The 24,721-nt window shown below is 43.4% G+C and overlaps 1 protein-coding gene across 1 annotated transcript in view; it reads right to left on the reverse strand.

Annotated features, from left to right (window-relative positions):
- The window catches only part of SNX31 (sorting nexin 31), a 250,558-nt gene that overhangs the window by 65,590 nt on the left and 160,247 nt on the right, over window positions 1–24,721 (reverse strand). Inside the window, exon 10 of the mRNA XM_086966061.1 lies at window positions 23,786–23,989. Within this exon, the coding sequence (XP_086822187.1) occupies window positions 23,786–23,989 (204 nt within the window). The remainder of the gene's footprint in view (window positions 1–23,785; window positions 23,990–24,721) is intronic.

The following is a 24,721-nucleotide window of genomic DNA, read 5'->3' on the forward strand; positions in this document are numbered from 1 at the left end:
GCAATGATATGCATAAAGCAATGTTTTTGAATCCTTGATATGATCATTGCGTTTTATGCCCCACTGATTTCATTATTTTACTTTTGCTGTAACCTAGCACTGTATTTAACAAGTGCCGAGTATTACCCCGGACAGTCTTTTTGTGTGCATTACCCTGCTGAACTGTTACAGACTGTTTTGATATAATGCATTGTGCAGCAGGGCAACAGTCACAATCCAAAACACCCCATAAACAAACCAGCAAGCCTTCAGGTGTTTCAAATACCCACCTGGAGTCAGGTATGAAAAGTACACGCACCTATTTATTTTATTTATTTATAAAATTTCTAGAGCGCACAAATACCTTCCGGTGTCTCGGCGCTAGAGTTCGTTAAGATTGCAGAGAGCTCCTACATAGCTTACTGGTTGAAAAGCCATGTTTTGATGTGCTTCCGAAATATGAGTAGGGAGGAGCTTGATCTAATATTAAGAGGGAGCTTATTCCACAATTTTGAAGCAGCAATTGTGAAGCGCTTATCGCCCCATGTTGCTTTCTTAGTGCGTGGAATATGGAGTAGCTGGGATGCCTATACTGTTTTAATGCACAACAATCACACATCAGTGGAATAGGTCACACCTGAAGCTAAAAATGGAGAGAAGAAAAATAAGGGAGGAAAATATACAAAAAAGAACATTCTGCCTTCAACCTTCCCAGGTCGATAACATAAATAAAAGAATAACAATTATAATGAAAATTAAAACATGCAAGAAAAGAGACGAGTGACAAAATGCAAACTGAACGCACTGAGAGAAACTGATTTTGGGCCTGGGACGACATTGATAATGACAGAGAAAGACCTTATGGAATCACGAGAAAACAAGCGGTAGAGTGAAACTAATTAAATGAGAGATGGTTAAAGTGAGAGAATAGAGCAAAACTGAATGGAACAGGGTGACACTGCGAGAAACAGGCAACACCTATGAATCCACAAGTTTTATACGTTTTAAGACTATTCATTCGCAGATTATGCAAGTTTTACAGAATTATGGAGCTGCATATTTGGAAAGTAAGGTAGCCGTAGACCCGAGAGTCCTATTGCGAGAAGTACGATGTGACCGCGGTAGTGGGTGGAAGGAAGTAGAGCTGCAGAGGGCCTAACCGCAAATGTTTGAATGCAGGTGTGTCGCACTCTGGAAAAGCGGCAAACTCAGCCTTTCATGCTGGCGGGGAATGGCATGGAGCTCAAGGCCCGCCTGAAATCGTCCCACAGTTACAGAGACCCCCTCCCCTGGGATGATGTGATCCAGAGCAGTAGTTTGTGCGGGGTCTGGGGGGGGGGGGGGGAACACAGACGGCTGGACTCACCGGCAGCAGGAAGCAGAACGAGGTCGGCAGCGAAAGTGAAAGCGCTGAAGTGAATGTATAGAAACGGGAATACATTCTGAAGCGCAAACCATAACTTGTGACAAGTTTCTCCTTTGGATGGAAAAGAAACCTTCTTGCATCGGTAGCCAAACCACGAAGGACGAAACGAGATGCGGGAGCTGCTGGTGTGCATGCGCGGTTGCGAGCAGCAGCATATGTTTGTGATAATCGCGCCCGGGCACGATAATTGGAAACAAATGCTGCTGCTGCATGTCATTGCAAGCATTAGGCGTGAACATGGAAAGAGCTTTTGGCCAACTGCCTGCTGTCTTTGTTAAAAAGATGCACGCAAAGGCCTAGGACAAAACCAAAAGCACACACACAAGCGTGTGCGAGCGGGAGGTGAGCTTTCTGAAAGCCCTTACATAAAGTCTAGCAGATCAGTGCATGCGCGCTGCACTAGGCTCGACCTAAAAAAGGAATGGAGTGACAAGAAAACAATCTAAACATGAGCAAGGGTTGACTGAGGAGTACTGTATACAATGCAGTCTGCGACAGACGGCAAGAGTGGTCTTTAGCGAGACCATAAAAATTGACATTTCAAGACTAGAAGGAATTTTAATCTGCTGATGACTAGCATTTAAGTAGCAGGAACTCTAACAGGCAGCAAACAAATTACTTTTTTTGGCAGGGGGGGGGCATTGTAAATAAACAAAAAGAGTGCAAGACCATAAACATTTTTAGCTAAACCCAATTCTGATCCTTAAGTGAGGATCAGTCACTCACAAGACTACATCCATCTCCCTCAGCAGAAAGCTTGAGATAGCAGACATTGCTTCTAAACAAGAGCACACATGCCTTATGAACCTCTTTCTACAAAGGTCTCACTACAACCACTGCCTATTTTCACTCCAGTAAGTAGAGTGGTACAAATAATGGAATATGCTACTTACCAGTATGCATCTGTTCTTGGCATGTAGGGCTGCTGACATTCATATCTGTGCATAGATCGCCGCCTAGTGTTGGGTCCGGATGATTGCACATTGTTGGCCTGGAAGAGTCTTCGAAGTATCACGAGATAGGTGGCTCCTCCCCTGGACTACAGTGTGCATGGGCATCCTCTCCATCCTCAGATTGTTTCGTTTGCCCTTGTGGCAGAGATGGAGTGTAATACAGTAAGTGATGACCATGCCTGAGAATGATTCTGAGTGCTACAGCTGCGACAGGCACCGGGGAGGAGGGTGGGCGATATGAATGTCAGCAGCCCTACATGCCAAAAACAGATGCATACTGGTAAGTAGCATATTCCGTTCGAGGCATGTGGGCTGCTGAATTCATATCTGTGCATAGAATAAATAGTAGTTACCTCCTTATCAGCGGTTGCCCGTGCCAGCTGCAGCAGTCTGAAAGAGAGTTCTGAGAACAGCCTGTCCTACAGCAGCTTGCTGTTTGGTAAATGCATGTATGGTGGTCCATGTGGCTGCTGTACATATATCCTCTAGAGGAATGTTACCTAGGAAAGCCATGGATGCCCCTAGCTTGCGTGTGGAATGCGCTCTTGGGGGAACTGTTAAAGTGCGTTTAGCCTTTTGATAACAGATTTGAATGCATTTAACTATCCACCTGGCTATACCTGATTTGGAAATAGGGTTGCCTTTATGTTGTGTAGAGAAATCAACAAACAGTTGTTTCGTTTTGCGAAAGTCTTTTGTCCTGTCGATGTAATACAGGAGAGCTCTTTTGACATTTAAGGTGTGCAGTGCCCTGTCTGCCACTGAGTCAGGGTTTGGAAAGAAAACTGGCAGTTCAATGTTTTGATTAATGTGGAACTGCAAGATTACCTTTGGCATGAACTTGGGGTTGGTGCGCAGCACCACCCTATTAGCATGAATTTGTAGGTAGGGCTCTTGAATTGTGAGGGCTTGAAGCTTGCTGACTCTTCGCAGCGATGTGATGGCTATTAGAATGGCCACTTTCCAAGTAAGAAACTGTATCTCACAAGAATGGAGAGGCTCAAAGGGGGGTCCCATGAGCCTGGTGAGAACGATATTTAGATTCCAGACAGGCGAAGGAGGGTGTCTGGGAGGGATCATTCTTTTAAGGCCCTCCAAAAAGGCTTTGATGGCAAGCACTCTGAAAAGTGAAAGGTGCTGTCTGTTCTGAAGATAAGCTGCTATAGCAGCCAAATGTATCCTGATGGAACTATACGCTAGGTTGCATTGGTACAGATGCAGTAGATAACATATGATGTTCTGCGTGGATGCATCTAGCGGATTAATGTCATTGTTGGAACAGTAAATGACAAATAGTTTCCATTTGGCTGCATAGCACGCCCTGGTTGTAGGCCGCCTTGCCTCCTTAATGATGTTCATACACTCAGGGGGCAAGTTGAGGTAGCCAAACTCTATGACCTCAGGAGCCAAATCGCTAGGCTCAATTGTTGAGGATCTGGATGCGAAATGTCTCCATGGCTCGGAGTGAGGAGGCTGGGAGTGAGGTGCAGCCGCTGGTGAGGCACCACTGAAAGTTCCTGGAACGTGGTGTACCAAGCCTGCCGTGCCCACGTTGGAGCAACCAGGATGAGCGTCAAGGAATGCTGCCACAATTTGCGCGCCACCAGCGGTATGAGTGGGGCTGGGGGAAAAGCGTACGCAAATCTGCCTGACCAGTTCATCCATATCGCATTGCCCTGAGACTGCGGTTGTGGGAACCTGGCGGCGAAGCTTTGGCATTTTGCGTTCTCTTTTGTGGCGAAGAGGTCGATCTCTGGATGACCCCACTGCTGGAAGTATGGTTGGAGCACCGAGGGGTGGATTTCCCACTCGTGCATCTGATGACTGTGCCTGCTGAGCAGGTCCGCCATCTGTGGTCTACTCCCGGGAGATGCTCCGCCATGAGGAAGATGTTCCTCTGAATGGCCCACTTCCACATGCTCTGGGCTAGGTGAGATAGCTGCGGGGAGTGTGTGCCTCCCTGTTTCTGGATGTAATACATGGCAGTCATGTTGTCCGTCCGGATCAACACGACCTTTTTGCACAGGTGCAACTTGAACGCTTTCAGTGCCATGAAGATTGCCATCAGCTCTAGCAGGTTGATATGCATCTTCTGCTGTTGTGTTGTCCATAGTTCCTGCACCGTGCAATGGAGGACATGCGCTGCCCAACCCTGGAGAGATGTGTCCGTCGTTAGCACTATCTGTGGTACAGGCTCTTGGAACGGTCGCCCCCTGCAAAGGTTTTGTGTAGTCCACCAATGCAGAGAGTTGTAAGCACGACCGGTCACCAACACTAGGTCTTTTAGATGCCCATGAGCCTGATTATTTATTATTATTATTATTTTTGGGTTTTATAGAGCGCACGGCTACCCCCGAGGGGGTTTCCCGGCGCTAACAACTAACCAGCCCAAGAATGAAAAAGTGAAAACAGAAAATTAAGAGGAGAACAGCCAAGTCTTAAGTTTGCGGCGAAAGATGGGTTCAGTGGGGACAAATCTAAGATCCAAGGGAAGGTTGTTCCAAAGTCTGGCGGCTGATACTCCAAAAGCTCTACCGCCCACTCTAGAAAGACGGAAGCGTGGCACAACCAAAAGGCGTAGACTATTGGAACGTAAGGCTCCGACAGATTGAGATAAGACAATCCGTTTTTTCAAATAGCCTGGGCCGAGGTTGTTCAAGGCTCGAAAAGCAAGTATTAAAATCTTAAAATGGATACGTCGTGCAATAGGGAGCCAGTGCAATTTTTTGCAATAAGATGCTACAGATTGACGATATGGAATGTTTCCAATCAGTCTTGCCGCAGCATTCTGCACAATCTGCAGCCGTTCAATCTGGTACAAAGGAGCACCAGCGTAGAGATTCCACTGTCGTGCCAAGCATTCTTGAAGGGGACGCATGTGCAGTCTCGCGTGCGGGACTATGAATATGCAGGATGCCATCATACCGATCAGTTGCATGAACACCTGCGCTGGGAGTGATTGTTGAGGCCTGAACCTCCGAATGAGCAGCTGCATGCTGTCGACCCTGGCAGAGTTTGGCCGCGCTGTTGCCATCAGAGTGTTCAAGGTTGGCCCTAGGTACTGTCGCACATGGGCTAGCTGCAGGTGTGACTTTGTGTAGTTGAGTGAGAACCCCAGACTGTGAAGGAGGTGAATCGTGCGCAAGATGTGGCTGGCACACTGCTGGGCTGACTTGGCCTGAACGAGCCAGTCGTCCAGGTAGGGATAGACGTGAATTTGTTGTCTGCGAAGGTGCGCAGCCACGGTCGCTAAGCACTTGGTGAACACTCTGGGGGCAGTGGTGACCCCAAAAAGCAGAACCTTGAATTGGAAATGCTGATTGTTGATGGTGAACCGGAGATATTTTTTGTGACTTGGGTGAATGGGAATGTGGAAATCTGCATCCTTGAGGTCCAGGGTCGCTAGGAAGTCGCCCTGACTGAGCAACGGCAGGACCTGCTGTAAGGTTAACATATGAAAGTGTTCTGAAAGGATGTATTGGTTGAGGGGTCTGAGGTCTAGAATGGGCCGCAGGGATCCGTCCTTTTTTGGGATTAAGAAGTACAGAGAGTACACCTCTGTACCTTGTTCTTCTGCAGGCACGAGCTCTATTGCCCCTTTTTGCAGCATGGAGATTACTTCTTGCTGCAATAAGTGCATGTGCTCTGCGGACATAGGACGGTGCCTTGGGGGTATGTTGGGGGGGGGGGTGGAGGTTAGTTCTAGACAATAGCCGTATCGGATAAGTTGTCTCACCCACCTGTCCGTGGTAATGCCTTCCCAGACTGGCAGGAACTGCTGGAGTCTTCCCCCGACAGGTGTTAGATGGTCGGGGGGCAGTGACAAGGCGTCACTGTTTGTTGGGAGCGGAGGATCTGGCGTTGTTATTGCCACGTCCTCTGCCTTTGGCGCTGTTCCCACGGTATCCACCCCTGGTATTCTTTGTGTAGGTGGATTGCAAGCTCCCTTTGGTGTACTGGGCCTGCTGTAAAGCCTGTCCTCTAGAGGCTCCCCTATTACCGGAGCGACGAAAGGAACTGCCCCGAAACTGCTGAGATTGCAGAGCCCCCATGGATTTGGCTGTCTCAGTGTCCTTTTTTATTTTCTCGAGTGTTGTGTCTACCTCGGGACCAAAAAGGAAGTCCGGGTTAACCGGCTGGTTGAGCAGAGTTGTTTGAATCTCGGGCTTGAAACCAGAGATGTGGAGCCATGAGTGACGTCTTAGCATCATACTAGTGTTTATGGCCCTAGCTGCCGTGTCTGCTGCGTCCAGTGCGCATTTGATGGACGCATTCGAAATAAATTTCCCTTCTTGTATAATCATCTCTGCTCCCTCCTTGTACATATCAGGCAGGTGTTGGAACAACTGTTCTAGTGTGTCGTAGTGCGCCCTGTCGTATCTAGCCAACAGGGCCTGTGTATTGGAAATCCTCCAAATATTAGCAGCCTGCGCTGCCACTCGCTTTCCTGACGCCTCTAGAATCTTCGATTCCTTGTCCGGAGGTGGAGCGTCACCACTAGTTTGTGAATTTGCCCTTTTGCGGGCATTGGCCACTACAAGGGAGTCCAAGGGGAACTGGCCTTTGATGTAGGTGGGGTCCACTGGAGCAGGCCTATACTTTTTCTCAATCCGTGGGTTGATAACCCTAGCTTTCGTGGGTTCTTTGAAAATGTCCGCAGCATGCTTGAGGACCCCCTTAAGCATAGGTAAAGTCTTAGTGGAACGTTCAGAGGTGGAGAAAGTGTCAAACAAGAAATCTTCGTCCACTGGTCCGCATGCATCTCCACGGCATGGTTGAGTGCTGCCCTTTCTATCAAAGTATTAAACGCCGCAGTGTCCTCTGTTGGCGATGTTTTGACGTTGTAGGACTGTGCGTCTGGTGCAGCATGTGGATCATCAGGGTCTACAGTTTGATCTACAGCCTCAGACCACTGTTGTGGCTCATCCTGATCAGTGTCAGCGTGATAAGCGAAGGCCGCTTGACCATAGTCTTCACCCATGTCCTCCTCGCTTTGTGTTGGAGAATATGCCATTTGCTGCGAATAGTCCTGAACGTGCTCGAAGAGAACTGGTGAGGTGGCCGAGTCCTTCTTCCGTTTAAGAGGAATTTTGAAACCTTCCAAGGGATGTTCAGGTGCGATCTTCCGCTTGTGGATGGTTAGCCTGCCTGATTCCGCGTCGATAAAGAGTTTTGACTGGTTGTTGTACGAGCTTTCGTGGAACACAACCCCTTCGGTGGCGGGCTTCGAAGGCGCCGACAACGTCTTGGAAGGTTTGACGCCTCTGTAGAGTTCGAGTTGCTTCGCTCGAGCCGTTGGCGGAAGACCGAACTTAATCGGAGGCTGTCCGACGGTTTTGGAGCTTGATGTTGTGGTCGATTGGAGCTGCTTCAGCGCTTGAGGAGGATACTTGCTTGATGGCGTCGACTCGAGCTCCCGGCGTGTAGCATTTCCAGCTTTCGACGAGACCTGCTGTTTCGGGTCTGCTTTGGCTTTCGGCTCGAGGTGCTTGCTGAGCAGTGGCTTGAGCCCTGAAATCTTCGGCTCGACGGCCTTCTTCGTTTGGAGGCCTTTGGCCTTGTTGCCATGTTTGAGCGTGGACGTCGACGGCGTCAAGGTGACGTGTTTGCTGGTTGAGCTCTGCTTCGACGCTCCAGTCTTCGAGGTGACAGGCACTTTCGACGCCGAAGGGTTGTCGCTAGTCTTTGATCGGACTGGCGTCGACGTCGAACCGACCACCATCTTAAGTAGTTTTGGTTTCGATTCCGGCTCCGTTGGTTTCGGTTTCGATTTAGAGGAATCGACCGATGGCTCCTTAGATGTGTTCTTAGCCTGGCTTGGACGCGGGGCTATAGAACGTGTAGAAAGATCTTTTAAAAGCGATGGCAGCGCAGATTATGCCTACTTTATCTTACGGCCTAGTCACTTGGTGTGGCAAGGAGGTGGAACTTTTAAATGATTTACAGATCAAAATTTACAAAGCGGTTTTAACCTGCCAAAATCCGCCTCAGCCTCCCAAGTTAGGCTAGAATTTGGTTTGCAAAACCAGAAGTTCCGGAGCATGAGCGGTTTCGCGAAATTCTGTTGCAAACTTAGATCTGCAGATCCAGATACATTGGACTGGCTAAGCTGGGAGGAAATTAAAAAACGGGGGGAATCTGAATCTGTGAACAATTGGGGAAGTATCTGATACTCTGCGTGGAAAAGTTAGAACTGGAAGCCGTCTGGAAATCTGGGACCGATAAGGCAAGTCTAAAAGAATTTGTTAACTCGGCAGCAAAATGGAAATCCTTTGTGGAAGACAGAGTTATTATCAAAACTTCGGCATGCTTGGACCATCATGAACTCTTTTACAACCCCAAAAATAAACTCATATTTAACATCCCACTTCAGTGGTCATCTAAAAAAGGCTTTTATAGATTATCGGATGAGGATGCATGTTACAAAGGATTTACTACCGGCGTGGAAAGCAACACACCAGACGTCCCAATGTCGCCTTTGCGGGTATAAAAACTAAACCCTCATCCACCTTTCCTGTATTTGTCCGGCCCTGACAATCCAGAGACGACTGTTATTGAAATCCATCTTCAATGTGTTAAACATTCGATCTTGCAGACACAAGTTGGATCGGAGGTACCTCCATAATTCTAGCATGCCGTGGAGTTAAATTCTTGGCAGAAGCAAGAAAACTTTTAGAACTAACAGAACAGGAGGACTCCCAGTTGGCGGGCAAAAATGGTAATTCCAACCCTCGGATTTCATGAACGCTGCCACAAACAAAACAGAGGCCGAGAGACAATTTTAGCATTTTAATAATAAAATTGTACTGTTATTTATTATGTGAATTTTGTAACAATTTTAACAAATTATGCAAATAAAACCTTTTGACTTTTTTGTCGTGTAGAAAGATCTTGGCTAAGGCCTGTCGGCGATGCCTCGACCTGAGCCGTAGGGAGCGTAATGTCCGTTATAGGCCCCGCTACTGCGGTTGGGCCTGCCTCATCACTGGAGTCGTCATCGACGGCTCCGATGGCCCCTTCATCGTCCCCTACCTCAACGGCGTCTTCTTCGTGGACGTACTCTTCAGCTTGCTCGTCCACCTCGAAGTTGGAGTCATGCTCCGACGCTGGTTCCGACTGCTCTTCAGGAACCTCTTCTTCATCTTCGGCGCCTTCTTAGTCACCGGCCTCGAAGATGTTGACCGGTTCGGGCGCCGACTGTTGCGCCGACTGCCTCGCTGCGCGTCGAAGTTTAAGCGTCTTCTTGGAGCGGAACTTCGAGCAGGCCAAACAGCTGGCCTTGTCGTGCTCGGGGGACAAACATTTATTGCACACTGGGTGCACATCGATGTGGGGGTATTTTGAATTGCAGACGGGGCATCGTTTAAACGGGCTCCGATCCATCGTCGTCGTAGTAGTCTGGGCCTGTGGTGTCGAAGCGAGAACCGGCTTCCGAAGTCTGGTTCGAAGAACTGGAAAGGAACATGCACCGAACGAGACAATACCGACGCTTTGAAGGCTTTTTGGCCTTAGGAAAGAGTCAATACAAAGTTTCCGAACTAGAGTCGAGAAAGTACATCCGAAACCAATGGCGGAAAAAAACAATCTGAGGATGGAGAGGATGCCCATGCGCACTGTAGTCCAGGGGAGGAGCCACCTATCTTGTGATACTTCGAAGACTCTACCAGGACAACAATGTGCAATCATCCGGACCCAACACTAGGCAGCGATCTATGCACAGATATGAATTCAGCAGCCCACATGCCTCGAACATTTCATTACTTGGAGTTATGTGCTATAGAAATGCCAGATAACATAATAAATCACAATGGTGGGTGAATGCACACCTTTTTTCTCCAAGTTTATGCGCCACATTTATTCTGTCCATTATATTCAAACCACCCTAGGCGTAAAACTTGATTTATTGAATTCATTTATTATAGTCTGAGAGTAGGTTTTTGAAGTGTTCAGAAATTTCTGGCGCTCAACTTATCACGGTAAAGTATTAGGTTGATTTGGTATCAAAGTAGGTGCTTCTTGGACAGAGGAAAACCTTAACCTCTGTAAAGAAAGAGGTACACAAACCTCTATCTTAGTTTGACTGGGCAAGGATCCAGAGCACACTATACACAATAGATATCGATCATATGTTCAACTCTTCATTCCTTCAGGATAGATCACCCAAATGCGTTATTTTCAAAAAGTTTTTTATTGTCATCAGCGTTCCCCACTTGGGAGTCACTGTGCTTATCACTTTAGCCTACACGTGTTTCATCACAGCATGTGGCTGTGAATCTTCAGGGCTATAAGAAATATAATAGAAAGCAAAATGATAAAAAGACAAGAGTACGTGTGAAAGGAGAGAAAGGGGGACACCAGTGCAGTGGAAACCAACACAGGAGGGACGGGAGTAGAATAAAATGGAAGGGGAATTTTTTGTGACTTAAAGCACCAAAATTTAATTTGACTCAGAATTCTATTTGATAATATCAGACTTTAGTGAGATAGAGTAATGTGTCGTGACATACGGCGCATTTGAGGATAGCTAGATATCTCCTGATTCCTATCTGTACTTAATGCAAGGGTGAGCAGTGAGGTGACTTATTTAAATTGAAGTTTACATTTTTTGAAATCAGATTTATCATACCAAAAAAATAATTGTATAGATTAGATGCCTGCGTCTGCACCATATTCATAATAGAATTTATGCCAATTCCTTAACGTTCAAAGTGGGAAGCGAGTATTTGAGAAACCAACACACTATACACATGTCTATGATAACTTATAGAAAGCGACAATCTATGGCTAATTATTCATGATCATCAGGATATTTACTAAACAGACATCTATACCTTTAAATTCCATTGAGTTTATACTACGGAAACTGTATTTACACGAGTATATGACATTACTCCTTAATGCTTAAAGAAGTTATAACTGTTTATAAAGCAAGTTCCCATTCAGTAAATCACAAGTTTCTATATAAGTACATTTGTCATGTTAGGGCGATAGTGCAGGATGTGCCTGAATGTTTAATAATAGTCATGAGAAACGCCACAAGAAATTGTCAAACCAAAGACATTGCACTACTCTCAATACTATTGCCTTCGTTAATACGTGGATCAAGTTATCATTTAAGACATGCGGTAACAGTAAACAAGTGTGCTGTTTCACTCTACTATGGTATTAGGACTCATGAAAATAGCAGCAAGTCATTCCCTTCGTTAATCAAGTGACTATGTGTCTTCTCTTGCATGCGGTAATTGCAAAAAGGTGAGCCGTGTCACTCTATTGGGGTAATGGTGGCGGTGGCTAAAGTCTTACATGAGAATTTATTTATCGGCCAAGAAGTGGTATCTAGCAAAAAAGGAGAATTTTAGTGTACAGCTGCGAAATCACACAGGGAGAATGGAGTTATTACCTGATCTAAATGATCGAGGCGCGTGGTCTGTAGAGAAAAAGAATAAAGGGCGGATTTGTTGGTATATTAATTAGACACGCTATTACGCGTACATAAAAGTGGTGGCTCAAGGTTAAGTAAACTCACCGGGGAACCGGTGATAATTCCAACCCGGTCCTTATCGGGTGGTATATTCGCGTTCAAAGGGAAAAACGGCACCAGTTGGTATGTCCGGTTGCCGTCAGCAAATGCTTACTTGATAAGTTTCAAAATTGCAAGTATTCAAACAATGGTTATCAGGCTGGAAAATAAAAATAACGTGGGCGTTAAACGGGATTCTTCCACTGTGAGAATATTCACAAGGAGAGCTCGAATGCGCATGGATTAACGCGCGTCTTACCCGTGTTCAGCCCGTCTAGAAGCTTACTCCAGCTTCGGAATCGGTCTCCAAGTGCGGGAACAACATGATCAGTCGTTCCCGCCCCTTTTGAAAGCGCAGGTGGCAAAAAAGGCTAGACCGCTCAAGGTTAATGATACAGTCACTGGCAAAAAAAGAAGAGTTACTTCCCATAGACGCGTGTCGGAGTATTGACAAAGTCTTAGCCTACAGACCTCGTGTTTAGTGATCAGCATTAGTACAGAAGTAAAATTTATAAAATGTAATTTCTATTTATTAAAATAAATTGGGTTAAATTCTGACAGAATCAAAGGATGTAACTGTATTGTTCTTGTAATTGAATAATTCGAGTCTCAAAGCCATCAGGACTTACGTTTAGTGAGTTTATATTGGTATAGAAAAAAGAATAATATGATGGCTTTTATCTATGCTTAATCTAATTAATTTACTGGAAAGGTTGGTGGCCAGTATCCGTGGGTTGTTTTGATAGAATTATTCCCGGAGTAGTTAAAATAAATGTGATTGGGAAAGTCATGTGAGGAGTATTATAAGGACATTTATATAAATCATTCGCAGCTGCTAAAAAGAAATAGCAGTCGGGTAAATTCCTTTTATTCAAGGAAAGACCCCTCTGTGGGTCCATGTGACATGTTCTAGGATCTAATCATACTAAATCTAATTTGTCGGCAGTAATTGTAAGAAACAAACTCCCTTAAAAAACTGGGAGGAAAAGAACATAGGATCCTCAAATCTATAGTATTCAATCCATTTAGTAACAGAAATCAGTGTAATCTGTGGAGTCATTCCCTTAACAACAATCTACGATTATAATCCAGACTAACAATTACATAAATTTTGCAAATAAACAAATGTTTTTATATTTTCTTCAAAGGCATTCTCACGTTCGGTACTGGACTGAAGAGGTTCTTTGCTCCATGTAGATTCAGTTGTACAAATGCCACAATGATACTGATATTCGAGATGAAATGTCTCACAGGGGATCAGCTTAGTTGTCTGGCCCTAAGAAAAAATGTAGTTCATCATCCGTATTCTGACCCGTTCTAGTCGTGTCTAGACGCATGATCCATAGTGCCTCTTGTCTTCTAAGGCGTAGTTCCCTGTTGCCTCCTCTTACTCCAGTTTGTACAACGTCAATGCCATAGAAGGTAAAAGATTTGATATTTCCTTGTGCAGGGCATGAGGCCATATGTATGGCCATGGGGTATCTTGGGTCCTTAGTTGCATATGCTCTGGCATGTTCTCTTATGCGTTCTCTGAGTGCCCTGATCGTACTTCCCACATATCTGCTTTTACATGCACATTCAATAATGTACACCGTGAATTTCGTGTCACAATTAATGTTTGTTTTGATTGGATATGGTTTAGATCTATGGTCCAAAAATGTTTTGATACCATGTTTTGCCCATCTACACATTGAGCACATTCCGCATTTGAAGAAACCCTTTGATTTCTGGGTCAGCCAGTCACAAGCTCTTGTGTCTTTGGGCACTGTTGGGCTTAGTCTGTTCTTTAGATTTCTTCCCCTGCGAAAAGTTATTTGAGGATGACTCCCTATTGCAGTTGCCAAGGTTCTGTCTGCACTAAGGATCCCCCAATGTTTGTGAAAACTCTTACGTACCACAGGACTTAATTCGTTAAAGTCTGTGATAAGTCTCACTGGTTGTTGGTTTTTCCCAGTTATAGGATTTTTTGGTGTTAAGGTTGACTCCCTGCTGATTTTTTTAATTTTTTTGTCCGCTTTAGAAATAATCTGAGGTTGATAACCTCTTTTTGAGAACCTGGACTGCATGTCTTGTATACAGGTTTCAAACTCTTGTTCCTCGCTACAGTTCCTTCTTGCTCTCATAAATTCACCGTAGGGGATACCATTTATCTGATGGATAGGATGACAACTGTTGCTATGAAGAATTGCATTGCATGCTGTTGTTTTGCGGAATAACCTGCTGTGCAGAGCCCCATCTTTTACATATAGTTCCAGGTCCAAAAAAGAAACCTTGGAACTGCTGATGTGCGTGGTGAATCGCATATTCATATCATTGTCATTTAGATAAGCACAGAAATCCATAAGTGTAGTCTCAGTTCCTGACCATATTAGGAGGCAGTCGTCAATGTAACGGCCCCAGTAAAGTATGTAGTCAATCCATTTAGTTCCCCTGATGCTCCAAATCATGTCAGTCTCAAGGGCGCCCATGTAAATGTTAGCAAAAGACGGGGAAAATCTAGACCCCATGGCTACTCCCCTTATTTGTTTATACCATTTTTTGTCAAATACAAAAAATTTTTGGTTCAAAATGATATCCATCATTGTTACCAGCATTTTGGTGTGTTCGAGCAATGTGATGGGTCTGGTATTCAATGCTCTGGTTGCGGCTGCTAGTCCCAGGTTCGGTTCTATGGAGGTGTAGAGCGATACCACATCAAGGGTCGCCAGTATCAATCCAGGTTGCCATGTGATGTCTGCTAAAATGCTCAAAATATGTTTGGAATCCTGTATGTAGGATGGCATGTTTTTTACCAATGGATTTAGGAACTTATCCACATATTGCGAGAGTCTCTCTGTGGGACCCCCAATCCCCGACACAATTGGTCTTCCTGGTGGAAATGAAGCAGTTTTATGAATTTTGGGGAGAGTATATAACCAAGGGTAAGATGGACGTGTTACTTTTAGGTATAAATATTCCGCATCATTTATCAAGCCCGCATCCTTCCAATCTCTCAGATGGTTGTTGATCAGTATAGTTAAGGGACCCATGGGGTTGTTGGGGATAGCTTCATAACAGGAGTTGTCAGAAAGTTGGGAGAAAATTTCAGTGTTGTAATCTAATTTGTTCATGATCACTACATTTCCCCCCTTGTCAGCTTCTCGGATAACGATGTCCTGGTTGTCGCTCAGGGTTCTTAGTGCTATTCTTTCTTCCCTCGTCAAATTGTCTCTTTTAATATGTCTTTGGTTAGATGTTTTAGTCTCATATTTATTGATATCTTCCAACACAAGTTTGTGGAAGGTGTCAATGGTATTGCCACTCGGCAAAGTAGGTGTCCATTTGGACTTGCTTTTAAGGCCACTGTCTATGGTACTGTTCGTCTTTAGTTCCAAATCGGTTAGTAAGTCATTGAAGGAATTTGGTGGATCATCAAAATCTGTGATTGATAGTAGCAGATGTGACGCCAGGACCTCTTGGATGCTGATAGGTTTGGTGGAGACCTCTACAGAATCGTCAGCGCCAATGGCATTATCTGTTGGTGTACCCCAAAAGTGTTTTTTTAGTTTGAGTCCTCTAATATATTTGAACAGGTCAATCTTCATCCTACATGGATCTCCGTGTTCCGTGGGGTTGAAACTTAGACCTTTGCTCAGTAGTGAAATCATGTGTTTGTCCAGGTTTACGGATGAGAGGTTGATCACCTGTACATCCTGATCACATGTGTCATTCACTTCTTGTTGCCGGATCGCAGTCTCTCTCTGTAGTCGTCTTTGTCCTCCTCTCTGGCCTCTGCGGGTTTTGTGTAGGTTTGAGTTACTCTTGTGCGATTTGTTATTTTCATTGTCCTGACTTCCCGAGAAAAAGTATTGCTGGCCCCGGAGGTCGTTGGTGTGTTTCTGGATTCTTGATCTGCTCTCGTGTTATCTTCCGTTTCGCTCTCTGTCTCAGGAACACTGCTTAGGGAGGTATTGCTTGAGGAAATATTGGAGGCTCCAGATCTGGCGGCTTGTTGGTTGTTGGCCGGTTTCTGAAATTGTTGATCATATTTTTTCGCAAAGGTGAATACCCTTCCTTCCCGGTAATCAGCCTCATCTCTGCGTATTTGCCTAGCCTTGCGATCCTTAATATCATTCTGATGTTTGGTCAGGATATCTTCCAAGATTTTATAGTTTTTTTCAGTTGCATCTTTAAGATTGAGGGCTTCTATCTCCTTCTCTAGTTCCACAATTTCTGCCTGTAATTTAGTAACTTTTCGGTCAGCGTTTTCAATCAGAATTCTCATCAAGTTGGTGGAATTCATGGTTACTGATTCCTCCCATTTGTTCAGGAGGTCGTCATCAAGATCATCAAAGGTTGGGAAGGTCTGTGATCGAAGACCTCTCGGTATTCTCTGTACCCTTAAATACTGCTTCAATGTTGCACCATCCCACCAACGTGAGTTTTCGGTTTTAGATCCACGTACTACCCGGCTCAGAATGGATAGGGATAAGATCGCCTCCGAGATGTTCGAGAATCTTGCCAAAGGCACACAGTCATCTAACACCAATACAAGTGGAAACCAGCAAAAAGGAACCAGTTTGAAACAAAAATTTCTCAAACTAGAGAGACTCAAAAAAACCGAAAACTCACGTTGGTGGGATGGTGCAACATTGAAGCAGTATTTAAGGGTACAGAGAATACCGAGAGGTCTTCGATCACAGACCTTCCCAACCTTTGATGATCTTGATGACGACCTCCTGAACAAATGGGAGGAATCAGTAACCATGAATTCCACCAACTTGATGAGAATTCTGATTGAAAACGCTGACCGAAAAGTTACTAAATTACAGGCAGAAATTGTGGAACTAGAGAAGGAGATAGAAGCCCTCAATCTTAAAGATGCAACTGAAAAAAACTATAAAATCTTGGAAGATATCCTGACCAAACATCAGAATGATATTAAGGATCGCAAGGCTAGGCAAATACGCAGAGATGAGGCTGATTACCGGGAAGGAAGGGTATTCACCTTTGCGAAAAAATATGATCAACAATTTCAGAAACCGGCCAACAACCAACAAGCCGCCAGATCTGGAGCCTCCAATATTTCCTCAAGCAATACCTCCCTAAGCAGTGTTCCTGAGACAGAGAGCGAAACGGAAGATAACACGAGAGCAGATCAAGAATCCAGAAACACACCAACGACCTCCGGGGCCAGCAATACTTTTTCTCGGGAAGTCAGGACAATGAAAATAACAAATCGCACAAGAGTAACTCAAACCTACACAAAACCCGCAGAGGCCAGAGAGGAGGACAAAGACGACTACAGAGAGAGACTGCGATCCGGCAACAAGAAGTGAATGACACATGTGATCAGGATGTACAGGTGATCAACCTCTCATCCGTAAACCTGGACAAACACATGATTTCACTACTGAGCAAAGGTCTAAGTTTCAACCCCACGGAACACGGAGATCCATGTAGGATGAAGATTGACCTGTTCAAATATATTAGAGGACTCAAACTAAAAAAACAGTTTTGGGGTACACCAACAGATAATGCCATTGGCGCTGACGATTCTGTAGAGGTCTCCACCAACCCTATCAGCATCCAAGAGGTCCTGGCGTCACATCTGCTACTATCAATCACGGATTTTGATGATCCACCAAATTCCTTCAATGACTTACTAACCGATTTGGAACTAAAGACGAACAGTACCATAGACAGTGGCCTTAAAAGCAAGTCCAAATGGACACCTACTTTGCCGAGTGGCAATACCATTGACACCTTCCACAAACTTGTGTTGGAAGATATCAATAAATATGAGACTAAAACATCTAACCAAAGACATATTAAAAGAGACAATTTGACGAGGGAAGAAAGAATAGCACTAAGAACCCTGAGCGACAACCAGGACATCGTTATCCGAGAAGCTGACAAGGGGGGAAATGTAGTGATCATGAACAAATTAGATTACAACACTGAAATTTTCTCCCAACTTTCTGACAACTCCTGTTATGAAGCTATCCCCAACAACCCCATGGGTCCCTTAACTATACTGATCAACAACCATCTGAGAGATTGGAAGGATGCGGGCTTGATAAATGATGCGGAATATTTATACCTAAAAGTAACACGTCCATCTTACCCTTGGTTATATACTCTCCCCAAAATTCATAAAACTGCTTCATTTCCACCAGGAAGACCAATTGTGTCGGGGATTGGGGGTCCCACAGAGAGACTCTCGCAATATGTGGATAAGTTCCTAAATCCATTGGTAAAAAACATGCCATCCTACATACAGGATTCCAAACATATTTTGAGCATTTTAGCAGACATCACATGGCAACCTGGATTGATACTGGCGACCCTTGATGTGGTATCGCTCTACACCTCCATAGAACCGAACCTGGGACTAGCAGCCGCAACCAGAGCATTGAATACCAGACCCATCACATTGCTCGAACACACCAAAATGCTGGTAACAATGATGGATATCATTTTGAACCAAAATTTTTTTGTATTTGACAAAAAATGGTATAAACAAATAAGGGGAGTAGCCATGGGGTCTAGATTTTCCCCGTCTTTTGCTAACATTTACATGGGCGCCCTTGAGACTGACATGATTTGGAGCATCAGGGGAACTAAATGGATTGACTACATACTTTACTGGGGCCGTTACATTGACGACTGCCTCCTAATATGGTCAGGAACTGAGACTACACTTATGGATTTCTGTGCTTATCTAAATGACAATGATATGAATATGCGATTCACCACGCACATCAGCAGTTCCAAGGTTTCTTTTTTGGACCTGGAACTATATGTAAAAGATGGGGCTCTGCACAGCAGGTTATTCCGCAAAACAACAGCATGCAATGCAATTCTTCATAGCAACAGTTGTCATCCTATCCATCAGATAAATGGTATCCCCTACGGTGAATTTATGAGAGCAAGAAGGAACTGTAGCGAGGAACAAGAGTTTGAAACCTGTATACAAGACATGCAGTCCAGGTTCTCAAAAAGAGGTTATCAACCTCAGATTATTTCTAAAGCGGACAAAAAAATTAAAAAAATCAGCAGGGAGTCAACCTTAACACCAAAAAATCCTATAACTGGGAAAAACCAACAACCAGTGAGACTTATCACAGACTTTAACGAATTAAGTCCTGTGGTACGTAAGAGTTTTCACAAACATTGGGGGATCCTTAGTGCAGACAGAACCTTGGCAACTGCAATAGGGAGTCATCCTCAAATAACTTTTCGCAGGGGAAGAAATCTAAAGAACAGACTAAGCCCAACAGTGCCCAAAGACACAAGAGCTTGTGACTGGCTGACCCAGAAATCAAAGGGTTTCTTCAAATGCGGAATGTGCTCAATGTGTAGATGGGCAAAACATGGTATCAAAACATTTTTGGACCATAGATCTAAACCATATCCAATCAAAACAAACATTAATTGTGACACGAAATTCACGGTGTACATTATTGAATGTGCATGTAAAAGCAGATATGTGGGAAGTACGATCAGGGCACTCAGAGAACGCATAAGAGAACATGCCAGAGCATATGCAACTAAGGACCCAAGATACCCCATGGCCATACATATGGCCTCATGCCCTGCACAAGGAAATATCAAATCTTTTACCTTCTATGGCATTGACGTTGTACAAACTGGAGTAAGAGGAGGCAACAGGGAACTACGCCTTAGAAGACAAGAGGCACTATGGATCATGCGTCTAGACACGACTAGAACGGGTCAGAATACGGATGATGAACTACATTTTTTCTTAGGGCCAGACAACTAAGCTGATCCCCTGTGAGACATTTCATCTCGAATATCAGTATCATTGTGGCATTTGTACAACTGAATCTACATGGAGCAAAGAACCTCTTCAGTCCAGTACCGAACGTGAGAATGCCTTTGAAGAAAATATAAAAACATTTGTTTATTTGCAAAATTTATGTAATTGTTAGTCTGGATTATAATCGTAGATTGTTGTTAAGGGAATGACTCCACAGATTACACTGATTTCTGTTACTAAATGGATTGAATACTATAGATTTGAGGATCCTATGTTCTTTTCCTCCCAGTTTTTTAAGGGAGTTTGTTTCTTACAACTACTGCCGACAAATTAGATTTAGTATGATTAGATCCTAGAACATGTCACATGGACCCACAGAGGGGTCTTTCCTTGAATAAAAGGAATTTACCCGACTGCTATTTCTTTTTAGCAGCTGCGAATGATTTATATAAATGTCCATATAATACTCCTCACATGACTTTCCCAATCACATTTATTTTAACTACTCCGGGAATAATTCTATCAAAACAACCCACGGATACTGGCCACCAACCTTTCCAGTAAATTAATTAGATTAAGCATAGATAAAAGCCATCATATTATTCTTTTTTCTATACCAATATAAACTCACTAAACGTAAGTCCTGATGGCTTTGAGACTCGAATTATTCAATTACAAGAACAATACAGTTACATCCTTTGATTCTGTCAGAATTTTAACCCAATTTATTTTAATAAATAGAAATTACATTTTATAAATTTTACTTCTGTACTAATGCTGATCACTAAACACGAGGTCTGTAGGCTAAGACTTTGTCAATACTCCGACACGCGTCTATGGGAAGTAACTCTTCTTTTTTTGCCAGTGACTGTATCATTAACCTTGAGCGGTCTAGCCTTTTTTGCCACCTGCGCTTTCAAAAGGGGCGGGAACGACTGATCATGTTGTTCCCGCACTTGGAGACCGATTCCGAAGCTGGAGTAAGCTTCTAGACGGGCTGAACACGGGTAAGACGCGCGTTAATCCATGCGCATTCGAGCTCTCCTTGTGAATATTCTCACAGTGGAAGAATCCCGTTTAACGCCCACGTTATTTTTATTTTCCTGCCTGATAACCATTGTTTGAATACTTGCAATTTTGAAACTTATCAAGTAAGCATTTGCTGACGGCAACCGGACATACCAACTGGTGCCGTTTTTCCCTTTGAACGCGAATATACCACCCGATAAGGACCGGGTTGGAATTATCACCGGTTCCCCGGTGAGTTTACTTAACCTTGAGCCACCACTTTTATGTACGCGTAATAGCGTGTCTAATTAATATACCAACAAATCCGCCCTTTATTCTTTTTCTCTACAGACCACGCGCCTCGATCATTTAGATCAGGTAATAACTCCATTCTCCCTGTGTGATTTCGCAGCTGTACACTAAAATTCTCCTTTTTTGCTAGATACCACTTCTTGGCCGATAAATAAATTCTCATGTAAGACTTTAGCCACCGCCACCATTACCCCAATAGAGTGACACGGCTCACCTTTTTGCAATTACCGCATGCAAGAGAAGACACATAGTCACTTGATTAACGAAGGGAATGACTTGCTGCTATTTTCATGAGTCCTAATACCATAGTAGAGTGAAACAGCACACTTGTTTACTGTTACCGCATGTCTTAAATGATAACTTGGTCCACGTATTAATGAAGGCAATAGTATTGAGAGTAGTGCAATGTCTTTGGTTTGACAATTTCTTGTGGCGTTTCTCATGACTATTATTAAACATTCAGGCACATCCTGCACTATCGCCCTAACATGACAAATGTACTTATATAGAAACTTGTGATTTACTGAATGGGAACTTGCTTTATAAACAGTTATAACTTCTTTAAGCATTAAGGAGTAATGTCATATACTCGTGTAAATACAGTTTCCGTAGTATAAACTCAATGGAATTTAAAGGTATAGATGTCTGTTTAGTAAATATCCTGATGATCATGAATAATTAGCCATAGATTGTCGCTTTCTATAAGTTATCATAGACATGTGTATAGTGTGTTGGTTTCTCAAATACTCGCTTCCCACTTTGAACGTTAAGGAATTGGCATAAATTCTATTATGAATATGGTGCAGACGCAGGCATCTAATCTATACAATTATTTTTTTGGTATGATAAATCTGATTTCAAAAAATGTAAACTTCAATTTAAATAAGTCACCTCACTGCTCACCCTTGCATTAAGTACAGATAGGAATCAGGAGATATCTAGCTATCCTCAAATGCGCCGTATGTCACGACACATTACTCTATCTCACTAAAGTCTGATATTATCAAATAGAATTCTGAGTCAAATTAAATTTTGGTGCTTTAAGTCACAAAAAATTCCCCTTCCATTTTATTCTACTCCCGTCCCTCCTGTGTTGGTTTCCACTGCACTGGTGTCCCCCTTTCTCTCCTTTCACACGTACTCTTGTCTTTTTATCATTTTGCTTTCTATTATATTTCTTATAGCCCTGAAGATTCACAGCCACATGCTGTGATGAAACACGTGTAGGCTAAAGTGATAAGCACAGTGACTCCCAAGTGGGGAACGCTGATGAAAATAAAAAACTTTTTGAAAATAACGCATTTGGGTGATCTATCCTGAAGGAATGAAGAGTTGAACATATGATCGATATCTATTGTGTATAGTGTGCTCTGGATCCTTGCCCTGAATTCATTTATGGCAGACTCGGCTGTGCATCTTGTAGGGGACCAGACACGGTCCCCTTGTGTTTTGCTATTTTCCTTGCACAAATGGGTGGAGCGAGATACAAGTTTGCACGCCTACAGTGGTTTGAATATAATGGACAGAATAAATGTGACGCATAAACTTGGAGAAAAAAGGTGTGCATTCCTCCACCATTGTAATTTATCAAACGGACTTCTGCCCAAAATTGGCGTGAGTGCACCCAAGACTACGATGGAGCAATAGAATATAGTGATTAACTTTGGACAAATTGGTAACTGACGAGCACATGGACGAAAGCAGGAGTCGTGTTTCCTGAGTAAACGCGATTATTTTCAGCACTAAACACCATTGGGATTAGCTGTTTTGTAGATAATATAAACTGTGACGCTATTATTGTTGTATCTTTGTTGACACATGTCTTCTTTAAATTGTTTGTTCACAAACAGGGTATTTAGGATGGGGTGTTCTGGGAAATGTAGTGGCTTGAGACTTTTAGTGCGACGGTATAACCTGTGAAGAACGAGTTAAAACTGTGGAGCTCTTGAACAAAGACATGTGATTAATCACCTGGTGGGCAGAGTGGGTGATAAGTGCTAGCACAGGTTTGCAATAGCTAAAGCAGCGTTAGTCAAGAAGGATGAACGTGCAGCAGGCAGCACCATATGAGAACGTAATGATGTTTGAAAGGGATTAAAAACTAAGTGAATATAAGGAAAATGCTGCTATAAATCTAAAAGAGGAACTTGTGTCACGGTAAGCTAGTTGTTACTGTTGCAACATTAGCTGTTGGATAATTGTTTCCTGGGCAAAAATAGCGATAGCAAGCACTCATGGAGAGGGGATGGGTTGTTTAACTAACAGGGTTAGGTTTGAAAAGAAGGGGTGTTCCGCACAAGGATTGTTTTAGTGAGGGTTTACATAGATGATATGACAATTTAGTGTTTTTAAAAAAAAAAAAACAATGGTAGGTTAATTTGCTGGAACTCGATAGTTGTAACAAAAGCATTAAATTATTGTTTATTGATTTGTTTACATTTTAGATGCCCCTGACGAAGGGTCTACCCCGAAATGCATTGGGCGATTTTTAATACATATTGTGGCATAAGGAAACCTTTAATGCTCCTGTGTGCTTTTTGAACGACAAAGAAAAATGAGTCAAATAAATTGAAGCAGTAAAAATTGGATGAAATATATGGAAAAATAAGTGGAATAACTGAAGAAAAAACGTAAAACTTGATTTATTGGATTCATTTCTAGCAGACTCTGCTGTGCATCTTGTAGGGGACCAGACACAGTCCCCTTGTGTTTAGATAACATAATAGGACATAAAGGGAGGGTGAAAGGATAATAGTACTTAAAGTAGTGGGTCAGACTGTTCACAAGAGTTATTTACCAATGAATAAAAAAATCTTGATACCTACTAGAAATGTGACCTCCCAGCATCGTATCATATTGACTTTAAAGGCAATCTCCTCTGTTGTGTTGTTACCCAGCTTTACGCAGCAATGCATCTCCTGACTGCCAACAGAGATGCGTGCCTCACAGTCCGGCTCTGGGTGGTCAATAGTACAGAGGTCGAGTTGAATACATCCATACTGCCGCACCTCCTGCATAAGCTCTAAAAACTGAAGAGAGATCGGTTATAGTTAGGGAAACACCCAGAAAAGATACACTTCCTCGTTTTAACTTTTATTTCAAGACATGACAAACTCTGTATAAACTTTATTTCGACACGTGATAAAAGCTTTAAAAAAAAATGGAGTACAAATAAAGTGGTAGAAGTAAAAATGAGCGGTACATACAGTACATATTGCTAAAACATACGGGTTCTTCCTTCCACAACAATATTAATTCTGTGTCATTGTTCCTATACAGATACAACAGTTGAGCATGTGCAGTGATTTAGGACGCGCAAAGCGGGTACCTAAAACACTTTAGAAGGGAGACAATCTAAAATTTAAACCAGTGTAGAAAAACCGTGCTATTGCGGCAAAAACTGATCGGAAAACAGTTCGGGACCTGGAATCATTTTGCATAAAATGATAACATTCGTTTGCTTTAAAATTACATGACAAACTTGAAAGTGAATGGACAGCATGGAAGGGTTCCGTCTAAGTGTACTTTCACCAACATATCATAGGGTAGAAAAGCAGTCTGAAATAAACAAAGCTTGCTTTAAGTCAGACCTCGCATGTATGAGGCTAAAAGTCTAGGTCTCTCAGGCCGGAGGCTTAGGGTCATGGCCCGCAGACCTGAGACTCAGGATCATGCCCCACATACCTATGGATCAGAGTTAACAGCCCTCAGAGGGGATGGTCTCAGCAAATGTGGTAGCACTCCATGCTTTAGTAATATAT

This window comes from Lissotriton vulgaris, chromosome 4_1 (assembly GCF_964263255.1).
Source record: "Lissotriton vulgaris chromosome 4_1, aLisVul1.2, whole genome shotgun sequence".
NCBI lineage: Eukaryota > Metazoa > Chordata > Amphibia > Caudata > Salamandridae > Lissotriton > Lissotriton vulgaris.